The sequence below is a fragment of the Mercenaria mercenaria genome, chromosome 8, assembly GCF_021730395.1.
Source record: "Mercenaria mercenaria strain notata chromosome 8, MADL_Memer_1, whole genome shotgun sequence".
Taxonomy (NCBI): Eukaryota; Metazoa; Mollusca; class Bivalvia; order Venerida; family Veneridae; genus Mercenaria; species Mercenaria mercenaria.
Window position 1 is genome coordinate 59587501 of NC_069368.1, and position 16119 is coordinate 59603619.

The 16119-nt window shown below is 36.0% G+C and overlaps 1 protein-coding gene across 2 annotated transcripts in view; it reads left to right on the forward strand.

The window, feature by feature from the left end:
* The first annotated feature begins 6845 nt into the window (after positions 1–6845).
* The window catches only part of LOC123566274 (uncharacterized), a 42601-nt gene continuing 33327 nt past the window's right edge, over positions 6846–16119 (forward strand). The window contains exon 1 of one of the 2 annotated variants that reach the window (XM_045360219.2): positions 6846–7206. In XM_045360219.2, the coding sequence (XP_045216154.2) occupies positions 7077–7206 (130 nt within the window). In that variant the 5' untranslated portion in view covers positions 6846–7076. Of the gene's footprint in view, positions 7207–15333; positions 15670–16119 lie in introns of those variants that run through there. The other variant, XM_053550065.1, reaches the window with a different exon arrangement.

Here is a 16119-nt window from a genome sequence, read left to right on the forward strand (position 1 = left end):
TAAACCTACATACTCTGCTTGTTCCCCAGTAATGTTAAGGCTAGACCAAACTTAAAACTCTACACATTATATTAGTAGTGTTAGGAAATGTTTTTAAGATAGATACATTATCAGATCATATCAATGGAATTAAAATTATTTTCAGTATATAAAATATTTTCTCTTTAAAAAAAATAATGCGACTACATGGCATTTCCTTAAAATAAGCGCACGCGCCGTATATTTTTTTAGCTTTATTTGAATGTAACTGTCGTACATTTCAGAAGCCGCCAGACTGCCGTCAAATTCTATGTTCTACAGGAGAAATAAGAGACGGCAATGGCGCATGCAAACATCCAATGGCAGCTACATACGTTATTGGATATGGTGTAACCATACGGCTCATCCCCATCGAAAATAGGTTTTTACTGGACTTAGAGACTCTTGTGTCGGAGGGAAAGATTTCTTTTGAGCATTTCATATCTCCCTGGCCACGGCAATGGTTGAATGTGCTCATTCTCCTTGAAAAAACTCGACTGATGTCATCAGGTCGTCTTAAAAATATCACTTCCTTTATTATCAAAATGGCACTTCCGGATCCGGTCAAGAACCAGACGCTTGTTTTTAGAAATGTTAGGCGCTTAATTGAAATGAAGTGGATTCTGAAAGTAAATGATATTAGTGTACAACTAAGCTCGGAGTTTCTTGAATATAACACAATCGTGTTTGACCGCAGTAAGAAAATCTATGCGCCTGGTAGTTTACTTAGCCTCGAGGAAATATTACCAACTCCTGATTGGATTTTGGTTTATTATATGGACGAAAATGCTAATCCGCAAATAGAAGAATTTCGTAGTTTTACGCTGGTCACTAAACTGATGTTCTGTGAGCAGATACGTTTCGATCCTCAATTTGATGGATACACATTATTGTCTAGAAACAGAGTACTTTACTCCAAATCTGAAAATAAATACATATTCGAAGGGAACTTTGCTTATGACAGGAATGGTCAACATAAGGTGCACATTTGTCTTGAAGATACCAACTTTGTTAAGCAAATTGCTTCATTACCTGAAATAGACATGGCCTGCACCATTGCTGTCATTTATATCTGGATAGATAACTTTCTCATATAATGATTTTAGTCAATGCCAAATCTTCTAATCACTGATTTGCATTTGCAGCACATGGCTGTGCAACATGTCAATATGTCATTCCATATTCATTGTTCATATCCTTGCTTTACACAGAAGTCATTGTGCTTAGCTCAATAGGAACAGCGCAGATCTACGGACATATCGGCGCGGAGGTGTGAGTTCGATAACTGGTCGAGGCGTATGTTCTCCGTGACGATTTGATAAAAGAGATGTTGTCTGCAATCCTCAAACTTTGATCCACGTGGAGTAGCTGGCAGTTACTTGCGGAAAACAGGTTACTTCTGGTATAGAATCCAGGATCACTGGTTAGGTTAACTTCCAGCCATTACAGAACTGAAATACCGTTAATTGCGGCTCCTGACAAACAATACAATTTTGTGTTACAGTTTATACTTCGCATAATGCCGGACATTCGTTTTTGAAAAATGTATTCATGGCTACTTAAAGTCTTTGTTTCCGTGAAAATTTTAATATTCTTTTACATTCGCCGCTAAACACAAACATCTAGATTATAAACAATGTTCGACACCGATACAAGAGGAATGGATATCAACGCAAAGCTTTTTTCAAATCTGTCTGATTTATATTAGTGAACAATAGTTTTAAAGACGTTTAAGTATACGTTTATATAGATACTATGACTAACCATTCAAAATGGAAAAGGGCCTCAAATTAAAGAGCTTACTTTTGTTAAAAATCCGTTGCTTCTAAAGATGTTAGTCCGGTTTTGTATACAGGTGCCCGTCATACGGTTAAAGTTTTGTGAATATAATACAATATATTAGATTCGACAGCTTTTTTATATGCCATAATGCGTTTGTATTGTAACATATATTCGTTTTGTTTATGTAAATATATTGTCCTCTGCATTTATTTTGTCATTGTTAGAGATTTTCAATATGTTTCAACGCTACAGACTTACAGTAGGGGTTTTCTCAATATCTTTCAACGCTACAGACTTACAGTAGGGGTTTTCTCAATATCTTTCAACGCTACAGACTTACAGTAGGGGTTTTCTAAACATATTTAGAGGTTCGCAACAAAGAAAACATACTTTGGTGTATATATGTATCTTTTCTCCACATGTCATGTGTAGTAATTTTTGCTTCAATTGTTAACCTGTGTGTTGTGAAATCATCCTTTACATTAAAAGTCTCAGCTTAAACAATATATGTGTCTGAACATTCGCATGTACACTGTGACACACAGGTGACCTAAACTTCAATGTTTTAGTGTAAAAAACATCTACGTCACCTGTGTGCCAACGTGTTGTTGTATCTGTTGTATTTTTCAGAAACCAGTTCTCGTCATAATTTAAGAATTTGACTCAACAAATGTTCACATTTATTTACAGCATGTTATTCAGATATCCGAAATGGAGACTTTTCCGGCATTCTCCGCGACGGTATGATATGATAAGAACGTTTAATGCCAAGGTACGACGAAAATACATCATTTTATGTTTATGTATTGTCATGTGGATTTGTAGATAATGGCGAGTCCTACCAAAATAAGTGTGGTTTAAATTTTCTCGTCCATAAGATATCTAAACTTGCTTTCTTTAGCCGTAATGTGAGAAAACACACAAAACATAATGTCACTAGGATTTCTGGCATAACAGGGTACTATAATACATAGTGATATCGGTATTATTTCATCACTTTCATTTTGCGCATATTGATTTAATTAATCCATCCTTTTTTTTCAATGGAATAAAGCCTGTGCAAATCTAAAAAAATCTGTAAATATTTTAAAGAAATTTTGCTGTTTCAATGACGCACAAAAATGCTTCGAAATGGAAATAAAAAAAGGATAGGGTCACTGTGCCTCTAATAGATATATTTAGAAATAAAAACTGATGATATTTTATATTTTAGCTCTTTTTGTTTCTATTTATACTTGCTAGATAATATGAATTGCTACGATGAAAACTTTCATTTTAGTTGTAGCGTATTATATATATATCAGTCAGAAAAATATCAGAACCAGAACGGATCCACTTATTATAAAAAAATATTTGAAATTATCGGCTCCTACACTAGTGTTGCGTTTTACATCAGATTAGGGCAGATGCCGGTCAAAAGTAAGCATGTATCTATTTTTCGCAACAAGTAGAATTTGTTTGGTTAAATGGAACTTTATAATCCAATCTTTCTTGATGATATAGCATTTATTTTCGAACTGAATTTTGTTAGGAGGAAATATTCAAAGAAACATTTTTAAAATGTTAGATATCCTGAAAAAAAAACACGCTCGTACTTCCTGAAATAATTTTCATCAAACACTTTGTATAACTGCATCGAAACACAAGCTTCGAGACTTTACCGTTCTTTGGCGAAAATATGAGTATTTTATGTCGCAGGGTCAGATACTGACTTTATTTTTGTATCTGTATGTTGTTTATTTTATGTTGTGTAATTCTTTGTTGTCTTTGTTAATTGCCTATCATTATGATACCATAATTCCAATATCCCTATACATTTACAATGCATTCATCTGTCATTTTCATTTTCATTCTGATTAACCGTGGTGATGGGCCTCAAACGTGTTTGACTTTCCCGCACTCCCGAATATCACGCATGCACACTTCAGTAACTAGAGAATATTGTAGTTCACGCCAGATCTTTCTCCTTGTCTTACGACAATTTAAATTGCCATTTTCGTACTTCAGTAACTAGAGAATAATGTAGTTCACGCCATATCTTTCTTCCTGTCTTACGACAATTCAAATTGCCCTTTTCGTACTTCAGTAACTAGAGAATATTGTAGTTCACGCCATATCTTTCTTCCTGTCTTACGACAATTCAAATTGCCCTTTTCGTACTTCAGTAACTAGAGAATAATGTAGTTCTCGCCATATCTTTCTTCCTGTCTTACGACAATTCAAATTGCCCTTTTCGTCTTCATACTAGAGATAATGTGTTCTCGCCATATCTTCTCTGTTTACGACAATTCAATGCCCTTTTCGTACTCCATTAACTAGAGAATATTGTAGTTCACGCCATATATTTCTTCCTGTCTTACGACAATTCAAATTGCCCTTTTCGTACTCCAGTAACTAGAGAATATTGTAGTTCACGCCATATATTTCTTCCTGCCTTACGACAATTCAAATCGCCCTTTTCGTACTTCAGTAACTAGACAATATTGTAGTTCACGCCATATATTTCTTTCTGCCTTACGACAATTCAAATTGCCCTTTTCGTACTTCGGCAACTATCTTTCTTCCTACTTCAGTAAATGGAGAATATTGTAGTTGACACCATATCTTTCTTCTTGTTTTACGACAATTCAAATTGCCCTTTTCGTTCCTTTACATGTAATAGTCCATTTCATTCATTGTATTATTCATTCGTCTTTCATTTCATGTCATATCTTTGAAATATGGAATTGCACACTTCAGTAAATAAAATATTGTTGTTTACGCCATATTTTCTTGTTCTTGTCACGACAATCTTATGTGCCTTATGCGTGCCATTACAGGCCAATGACCAATGCTAGTACCCATCCGCCTCCAGAGCATAAGAACCCTGACTACGATATTTAGAACTACTGGTCAGCGTAAAATGTCATATGTCAAAGTCCTGTAATATTTCAAATTGTTTTTATGGGCAGTTCATGCATAGAAATGTTACCGGGATTATAGTTTTGTCTTAGTCCTCTGCAATGACACACATTTGAGCAGTCCTCTTCTCCAGCACTTTAAAAGCTCTTTACCATTACTGGTAAAGGTATTTTATTCGAGTATCTCTTTATACATATTCATATATGATATGTGTAGACACTCGGCTTTAGGGACTCGAACAAAGAACAAAACTTAACATACTCGGAGTGTCACTATTATATTTTTGTTCACTTTAAAAATAACCCTACAACTACATTAGCTGTGACCTCTAATGCTACCAAAATAATTTATATTGGTTTAAAGTTTTCATACCGTAGCCATCATGTATACTTAGGAAAGATGACCAGGAAGAGTGAGTGAGAATGAATTCAGTACAGCATAATGTTGAATTTGTATGGTTGACACATACGACGTGCGACCTTTTCTTCCCGCGATGCATCAAAATGTCACTGGAATTGTAACGACCCTTTGTTCGAAGCATAACGATTATTGTGGTCGCAGGTGTTAAGTTCACATCGAAGCTCCAGGGTAGAGTACAGACCGACTCTATAATCAATAACCCATTTGAACGGTATAAGTAAGTTTCCTGATCGAAGAGCTGAACTCTGCAAACACCACTACGAGGTACGATTTACTGGTTCCTTGCTTTTCATCACAGCGCTAGATGTGCAGGGAAAATAAAGTTTTACATATTCCCAGGGCCTAATTTTTGATTGGTCGGATACTTTACTGGTGGGAGTAATTATCATTTACACAACAGTCTACCCTTCCCTAGAGCTTCGATGTGAACTTACCCAGACTGTCTTCATACTATCGCGCGCACAATTATAATACGACACTATATTGTGACCATAACATCTTAGATACCAGATATTAAGTAATATTCTGTAACATACGTTGTTGTGATCCGTTCCACATAGGGGTTGCCTGATTGAAAATCTTGCTGCTAAGTATGTGAGAGTATTTTAATGTAAAATGTAAGCTGAAGTAGATTAAAAAAAACAACATGTTTATGAAAAGGCAAGATAAATATAATATAAAATGATTGTTTTTCTGACTAAAGATTATCCGGATCGCCTCTGAAAAGTGTGTCCTCCTCGGGAGACCCTTGGTCAGATAAACTGTTGCCGGAAAAACTTAATTTCTGAAAGACAGTAAGTTAGTATTCTCTATTTAGTGGTTCAATGAATTTTACGGTTATTTTTTTTCTTTGCATTACATCGGTTGTTATTTCAATGTTTCAAAATGGGGAAGCAATCTTTCCTGCAGGTATATTGTTATATTAGACTGAACTGACACGAATCAGTCCACTGCTTGGGTGGTTTGCTTTAAATTTTCAGACTTTTTACCGCTAAAAACTTGAAGTGGCTTACATTACTAAAAGGTATTTGTAGAACAGACCAGATATTTTATTAACGTACGTTTTCATACAGAATGGGATTATCTATAATATTATGATACAATGTTAACTCAATAACAAAAATTAACTACGGTTTGAACTTCTAACCATAAGTACCAATCCTGTGCTTAAGAACGGTTATATCAAATAGTTGTATAGTATACTTAACATAATATAAAACAAGTTATCACACCGTATCTTATTGGATTGCACTTAAATTCATATGTCACTCGACTGTAAAGAGGTTTATTTTTGTAAATAACATATCTGATAAGATTAAAATTCATATTACATTACGTTTAATTTAAAATGTGTCAACTATTTATCGCATTTGCATTCAAAACACATGTGCATAAGATTGTGTTCTTTTTTTGTTTTTTGCTGTTGTTTTTTGTTTCATAAAAATGACCATACCATAAAAATACAATGAATTGTAATAACCGAAATAAAGGAAGAATTCCTGATATTTTTTTCCCATAATATTAAGTGCATATAAACAGTTCACATGTCACCTCATTAATGTTAACATCTAGTCTTAAGTCCTATTGATATATTTTAAACAGATTACGTGAAAAGTTTCTGCGTGGGTGAGCATTACAGTGAGGGCAAAGCCCTTATTACATGCATGCATTCCTTTAGGAGGTAAAAGTATTACAATGTTGAAATGTAAAATTAAAACCTTTCCTAGTTTACGACTGAGGTAATACGAGGATGGGTGCGTGTGTGGGAAGTGTTATACGTTTTCTTTTAAAATCATAGGCTATTAAAAGTTTTCATCAAATTTTAAAAGATGATTTTAAACATATTTGCTATAGTTAAATTTTCATGAACCGAGTTGCAAAGTGAATTGAATTTAAATTAACAAAGTTGAACTTCATACCATAAAAAAACGGAAGTATAAATAGCTGACATAAATATGGACTGGGGAATTAGAAATGGGATTTTCTGTGAGGTAAAAGAAGTCAATGGGAAAGCAAATGTTATGCCTTCAGTTTTTGCGCTGACAACGATATCGAATGGAACCAAACCAACAAGCACCTGTCAAGGTAAGCTGTAGTTTCACACTCGATTTTTCACTTGTAATGCACCAGACATATGAGCTGCACCATGAGAAAATCAACATAGTGGCTTGGCGGCCAGCATGGATCCAGATCAGCCTGCGCATCCGCGCAGTCTGGTCAGGATCCATGCTGTTCGCTTTCAAAGTCTATCGCAATTAGAGAAACCGTTACCGAACAGTATGGATCCTGACCAGGCTATGCGGATGCGCGGGCTGGTCTGGATCCATGCTGGTCGCAAATGCACTGTGTTGGTTTTCTCATGGCGCGGCTCATATATTTTAATTTCTGCCTTGTACAATGCAAATGTACATATTTTAAAACATTCCAAATTCAAAAAGTAAAACAAAGTAGTTTATGTAAAGGAGAAAACGCCTCTAACTGTTCAATATGTGGAAGAATGGAACAAATTGAGATGAAACACGCTAAGATTTCCATGGACAGTTTAAGGCTCCTCTCTTTGCTTAAAATATGGTCCTATAATGAAAAAGTCAAAACTGTCGTGATATTATAGAATTGCGGAGTTATTGTCCTGGGAAAGTAAAGACAATTACCTGTACTAAACTATAAAAAACGGTACTAAACTATTAAAAAAACTCGGCTAGACAGAGTTAATGAGCCGCACCATGAGAAAACCAACATAGTGCGTTTGTGACCAGCATGGATCCGCGCAGTCTGGTCAGGATCCATGCTGTTCGCTAACGGTTTCTCTAATTGCAATAGGCTTTCAAAGCGAACAGCTTGGATCCTGACCAGACTGGTCTGGAACCATGCTGGTCGCAAATGCACAATGTTGGTTTTCTCATGGAGCGGCTCAATTTTGAATTGCATAAACATTGTTGATGATATTCATTAATGATTCTGCGAATCCCGCTTTGTAATATCTGAATGTTTAAAATTTCTTTTTTTTAATAGTTACAAGACTTAAACTTAAGTTCGTCATAATTGAGCCGTGTCATTGGAAAACCAACATAGTGGCTTTGCGACCAGCATGGATCCAGACCAGCCTGCGCATCCGCGCAGTCTGGTCAGGATCCATGCTGTTCGCTTTTAAAGCCTATTGGAATTGGAGAACCTGTTAGCGAACAGCATGGATCTTGACCAGACTGCGCGGAAGTGCAGGCTGGTCTGGATCCATGCTGGTCGCAAAGCCACTATGTTGGTTTTCTCATGGCACGGCTCATATGATTTATGTATCAATAGCTGTCCATGTTTTGCCCGTGCTGAGTTTGCAGATTTATATGACAAGTAATTTGAAACATTGATACATTGTATCACATACATCTGATATATTTTTCAAATATTTGAGCCGCGCCATGAGAAAACCAACATATTGCATTTGAACCAGCATCCGCGCAGTCTGGTCAGGATCCAGGATATTCGCTAACGGTTTCTCTAATTGCAATATAGGCTTTGAAAGCGAACAGCATGGATCCTGACCAGATTGCGCGGTGGCGCAGGCTAGTCTGGATCCATGCTGGTCGCAAACGCACTATATTGGTTTTCTCATGGCGCGGGCCATTTCTTTGTATCTAAAAACTTGATCAAGCTCAGTAAATGCTGTTTTACCATTAAAATCTATTTATTTTCACATTTAAGAATTCAATTTTAGATTTATTATTTTAAAATTTCTTTATAGGATGGGAAGGGGAACTTTATTGTTTGGTTTAATAACCTGTAACAGGGTTTATGTATTTTCTTCTTTCTTTATTCAAGATGCAAATAAAAATCAAATGTCTGAAACGTGTACGAGAATCCGACATCAAACTGCAACTGGTATTTACAAAACAGTAAATGTAGCTTTGATGACAATCTCAAAGTTTACGTTTAAAGAGATTTATCAGAAAAAAAGGAGATTCTTTTCCCGTAATTAAGAGATCATGAACAGACTATCAATCTGAGTTTGCTATTAAGTTGCTTGGTTGCATTCTATGTTTCCAAACAATCTTTTCACAGATTTTGTTAACTGTCACAGCCTGGGCAGTCTTGAAGTACCGTTTGGCAGCTTTATGTAGTCTCCCAGTACTTCGACTCCGTGTTGTTATATTTCCTGGTCCTTTGGGATCATTGAGTACAGTCATTTTTTACTATAGTAGAATACAGCTGGTGCTAGCGGTGGAGGTTGGGGGTTGGGGTGGGGGATGACGTGAGGGGTGTTGCACATTTTATAACCTATTATGAACAGACTTAGTCTGAGTACATTCATATTTCACTATAATAGAATTCCGCTACAGCCGGTGCTAGCGGTGGAGGATTTGGGGGGGGGGGGGGGGGGGGAGGGGAGGGGAGTGTTGCACATTTTATAACCTATTATGAACAGACTTAGTCTGAGTACATTCATATTTCACTATAATAGAATTCCGCTACAGCCGGTGCTAGCGGTGGAGGATTTGGGGGGGGGGGGGGGGGGGGGGGGGGGGGGGGGAGGGGAGTTGTTGCATATTTAATAACCTATCGTGAACAGACTTAGTCTGAGCACAAAAAAACACATATATTTGACAGTTTTTTTAACAATTTCAATATATATATATATATATATAGAGAGAGAGAGAGAGAGAGAGAGAGAGAGAGAGAGGGAGAGAGAGAGAGAGAGAGAGAGAGAGAGAGTATGAGAAAAAATATATGTTCAAACAGTGTCAAAAGTTTAATTATAAACCCGAGCGCTTTCGGCTTTTTAAAAAAGCCTTTTTCAAGGGTAGCATAAATCAAAACAACACAGCAACGGCGTAAATACCACCTGTATAGTTCGATATATAAATGCTCATATATATATATATATATATATATATATATATATATATATATATATATATATATATTTTTTTTTTTTTTTTTTTTTTTTTTTTTTTAATTTAAATTTTTCTTAGCAGTCATGCATACAAGATCAAAATCCGTGCAATAATTTTACCACACCTCTGAACGAGTATTGGTATTTATCGAGTAAGGGAGTCCTCTATTGCTGTCACATATTAAGCTCGTTTTTTATCTATGTTATATCTATGTTAATTTATACTGACGCCATTTATATATTAGAGAAACTTCAAAATGAAATGCATCTTTATAACAGCATAAAAGAATCTGTTCGCTGTTGTATTTAATTCCATGAAATATTAACGTCATTTTTGTCAGAGTTATTGTTAGCATTATTGTTACTACTTCTTTTTGTATAATTAAAATAAAAAGTAACAACAATATCATTGCTTTCATAATTATTTACAATCATTATAGCTTCGAGAGCTATCATTTTTATTACTGCAATTATTATTATAACTAAGCATGCGAACACACATTTGCACAAAAGTGTCCAATTAATTATCCGAACTTTGCATTCATAAAAATGCCTACGGGAAAACTGACAACCGCTGTAACAACGAACATACTCATTTGTTCTCGTGTCAGACCAAATATCCCGCCCTATGTAGTCACCTGGTGTTACTATGGTCACCGATTAAATTGTCAACATCTTTTTTGTGTGATTCATATCAAAGTAATTAGCCCAACATATGTATTTTGTCAATTAAGTCGACAGATCTTTCGTAAACGTTTATTTCTTTTCAAGTTCGCGGGTGTTAACGGTGGAGTTCAAAGAATTGCTTTTTTATTTTATACATACTCCATTTATTTATTCCGGATAATCATTTTAAATGGATATTACATGATCGAACATAAAAATGGAGTCTCGAAATTACGGAAAAATTGGAACAACCGCACGTGCCGAACCAGTCAATAATCAGGAAATTCTGTTTCCGAATGGTTACGATAGAAATCAAAACAGTAAAGAGAGACCTCTGGTCACCGTGTGCGACACAGCCGGTAGCGGCGAAGATGATTTTACCGACGAAGATTTTGGGTTTACTTCCAGTGGTCCATCCGAAAATGTTACTGTAACCATCAAATTTTCATCAGCTTTAGATGGAATAGTTACAGAAACTGACAGCAGAAATAGTGACACACTTCATTCTCCAAGTCATATAGGCAATAAGGATGTTAAGAAAGAAAGCACGGCTGGTGAGTCTGTAGAGCATGTGTGTTCTAGAGCTAATTTTCAAACACTTCCACAGAACCAAGTAGTTTCAAATGTTGCAGGAATACCTCAGATTAATAACATTCCCAACACTGAACATACCAAAGAATATCACAGCACAAGTCAACCAAAGGAAGATAGGGAAGCGAATAATGTTAGCATTAAAGACAATTTATATGAGGAATATGAGCGCTTTCTTGCACCCAGTGAAAGACAGGGAGATACCGCTGTCCGGCCAAAATCAAATAGTCAAACTCATTTATGTGGTGATGATCTAGATTCAAACGAAAAAAGAGAAAAAACAAAAGTCAAGATCGTGTACGACACAACAAGTCCACAGAGAGAACTTGTTGATAGGAGTGAAATTGTATCCCCAATATATAAAACCCCAATTGTAAAAGAGACATCTTCATCATCTGGCGACGAAGCTGAGGACTTTTTAGAATATCTAAAACAATTAAAGGGAAGTAATGTAGATGGGATTGCAGAAGAAACAGACTGTGTTGATGCTGGTGCAGAAATGTGTCAAAACCACATTGAGCTAGATCAAGAAGTTAAACATGACAAATCTACTTATGCAAAATCTTTCAAAAACGAGCTTGTTCCAATTTTATCTGTTAACGCTACAGTTGTGCCCCATAACGATTCAAAGACAGCAATGGAAGTAATCGTCATTTCTGATGATGACGAGGATAATGATAAAGGTGAACATAAAAGTTTACTTGAATTCAATTTTAATTCATTGAAAAGAACTAAACATTCCACTGGGGGCAATGACACAATTTGTGAGGAAACGGAACCGTCTTGTGATTCTGCTTTATTTGACGACGAAGTACTTCAAGATGCATCAAAACGGAAAAGGAAAATAAGGAAGAAAAAAACAACAAATGTTACTGAGAATGAACAAGAATCTGATAACAGTGATAGTGATGATAGCGAGAATGATGATAATAACGATGAGGAGAACGGAAATAATTCTGGTAAAGGAAATAGTGACAATAATGATGATAATGATCATAATAATGATGATGACAGAGGTGAAGATAATAGTGATAGTGGGTCAAGCAACAATGGTTATGATAACGAAGGCGGTGACGATAATAGTAGAAATTCAGGACATAATAGCGATTGTCCGGAACCAGAGAGTGACAGCACTCAAACGGATGAGTTTGAAAATGAAGGTTATTATTCCCCTGGTATGAGATCCAGATCTGCAGATGTTTCTGGTTTAGCCAATTCAGACAAACAAAGTCCAAATGAATTACCAAGTGATGACGCTAAACAGAACAATGCAACAGAATTGAAATGTTCTGAAGACATTGACAATTTCAATGATCAGTTGACAGATAATTATGAAATTCAGTCGAAAATGGATAATGACAGTCCGCTCGACCAGGTACCGCCGAGTTTTAGCGGTATTACGTTTGCTGAAAATGAAGACGATAACAATTCAGAAACTTGTATGAGCAAAGAACCGATTGCATCTGTTCAAGAGACTTTTGATGAAAATTCTGGAACTGGAACTGCTGTGGGTACTAGCGAACGTTTGTCGTTATGTAGTATTACTCAAGACAACATAACTGAAAACTTTTTAGGAAATAGTACTGGTATATGTCTTAAAGACAAAGTAAATGACACTAGCGTTAGTCCAAATACTCTTCCAAAAGTGAGCGACAATTTAATAAGCATGGATATAAAGGCAGTAGACAGCGATAACATTACAGAGGTGACTCTTAACACAAATATTGGTGAAGATGGTAATATTTTCATCATTCAAAACGACCAGACACATGATAACACCAAACGAATTGAAGAAATACAAAACTTAAACGCAACGGAGGGCACCGATTGTATACAAAGTGAGATAAAACAATGCTCTGGTGAAATGTTTTATATTAACGTCAATGACGAAGGTAACACATCAGATACAGATGGAAAGGACGAAAGTTTGCAGATAGTTGAAGTTTTGTCTACTTGCAGTAGCTCTTTAACTGCGGAAGATAATGAAATCATCGAAATTCTTGATTACAGCGAGACTGTTAATAGTTTAAATTGTAAGTTCCAGACAATTGATACTTACGTTATTGAAGAATATGAAAGTGTATCTGATGGTGAACATTCTAAATCAGCTACCGATAGCAGTGAGGACGAGGAAAAATTTGTTGAAAGCAGATCAGAACAATTAAGTTTACAAGATCATGATACGGATAAACAGTATGAAACTGTACAAAATAACTTGAGTGGTAAAAATGAAATTGGCGAGGAAATTTCTATTTTGGATTTAAAAAGCAAAGATATCTTTAAATCGCCCATATTTAATCCTGAAAGATCGGAAGAGGGGAGTCGTTTTGAGCCGACTGAATGTAACAGCAAGTGCTCTGACGTATATTTCTTAAGTGAGAGAGGACAAAAGAGAACCTCATCTTCAAGAGAAACCTCTGCTCCAGATATCGTCGACGCGGATATTATTGATATGTCATTGTTCTCAGATTCGCCGTCTACCTGTTACACCGACTTTGAAGAAAGCGATTTTGAAAGTGCACTGGACGAAGAATTTTGGAGTAAAACTGTGGGATCCGCACTAGAGACGTCATTTTCTGATGAACTTTCTGGTACTGAAACTGACAATCCTAACCTAACAGAATCGATGCAGCATCATGTAAATCACAGCAGTGTCAGCTCGGTTTCCGAAATATGTGAAAATAGTTTAGATCGTAAAAACATGGAAACGTTTGAATCAGACATTGGTTGTAATCTGGAATTGGACTCCGAGAATATAGACAGTGAATACGAAAGCGTGGAAGATGTTGATTCTTCTAGGGAACAGGACTCAGACTTTGTTCGTAAAATAGAAAGTAGAATTCCGGAGAGTAAATGTGAGGGTTCCATGGAGAATAAGGAAACCCACAAAACTAAAGAAACTATGATAAATGTTCAAAACGACGACAACATTTATTTTGTCGAGGAAAACAAGGAGCAATTTCGACCTAAAATCAATGAGAAAAACGGTCTTCCGGCCAATAAACTGCGAGAAAATGCAGTAAAAGCTCTACAAGATCGACCGAGTAGAACCATCTCTTATTATGCTCCATTTATCAAGGATCAGCCTGTGCTAAAGGTGATTCCAGGTAGAGAGAAACTTCTTGAATTCATATGCAAGCTGAGGAAGGCATTATTGGAAAGGTTACTGCCACCTGAACTATCAGGAGTTACTAGTGACAAAAGTAATAATGAAAATTCAATTGATTTCATTGACAGTGAGAATACACTTCAGCGCATGATTAGTGACTTAAAGCGGAAAAGTCAAATATGCGATAATGGTGACCTGTTCCAGCAAATTGGGAAACCTGGAGAGATTATTAAGCTGGGGATAGGCTACTATATTTTCGGGGCTGGAGAAAAACTTGACTTACCTATTGGACCTAGGTTGAAGACCAACAATGACACAGATTTGGACAGGGATGTGGCCAGACCATCGATTTACTTCAGAGGTGAGAAGATGTCATGTATTGGCTTCATATTTAAAGGGCGTGTTAATAAAAAGTGCATGAGGAAAATGGGCGTGGTTAGGTATCTTGGTATATGTGTATACATGCATGAATCTAAATGTGTTTTTTTTTTTCAATTGTTTTAATTCCTCTTTATATTATCTGCGGGTACTTTATTATATGTTTGATTAACCCATTACTATGATAAAAGCTTCGAAAGTACACCGTTTTTAAAATATTTCAACAACAAAAAAAAAATAAACGTATAACGTTGGGCCTATACAGAAAATATATACATATTTATCAAACAACAACATCAAATTTGTTACAGGTGTATTACATATTTTTAACAATATGTAACTTGAGTACGCCACTTTATGTCAAATTTGTTATAAACATGGACCTCTTACGCAACAGAATTATAATGCAATTATTGTATCATATATGCTTCTTTATCAAATATATCATATAACGCTTCACTAACTGACTTAATATAATATGTTAGTCTAAATGAAGTTTTATTACGCCCCGCATTTATTATGATTGTCGAATCGATGGCTGAACGCTCTAGAGATATGCTTTATCAGATAGATCAATAAAATTGTCTGCAAAAGGAAAACTTGTGAAACCCAATATTTCACGATCCTAAAGCTGTGTAGTGTAAGATAGGATTTTTCAATTGCAAACTGAATAATATGTCCGATATGAAAAGTTGTGTTGTAATTTCTTAGACATTTCACTGATTAATATACCATGTGTGTCAGTTGTCGTGATGAGTTGGACTAAGTGATCGGTGCCAGATGCGGTGATAAAACACCAAAGTGACACTGTAATCGATCAAATACACAACAGGAAGGATTTCAATTTGTTATTCAATGTGTGCATGTTTCACATGCGTTTCCATAGCTGTATCATGGATCACAGATTGAGTACTGGAAGGTATAATTATTGTTCTATCTGATATTTGTTTATAAATATGCAAATGCGAATGTCCTTATTATGCGTATCTTATTTGCATATGATATAACTAGCATTATTATGTGTATTACTAAGTACAAACGAATTAAAATGGTCTATGCACTTTAAGCCTAGTATAGGTCATGAATAGAGAACAACAATAATCGCCGATGATTCATACTTATATCCTGAATACATGTGAGCCGCGTCATGAGAAAACCAACATAGTGGGTTTGCGACCAACATGGATCCAGACCAGCCTGCGCATCCGCGCAGTCTGGTCAGGATCCATGCTGTTCGCTAACATTTTCTCTAATTGCAATAGGCTTTGAAAGCGAACAGCATGGATCATGACCAGACTGCGCGGATGCGCAGGCTGGTCTGGATCCATGCTGGTCGCAAACCCACTATGTTGGTTTTCTCATGGCGCGG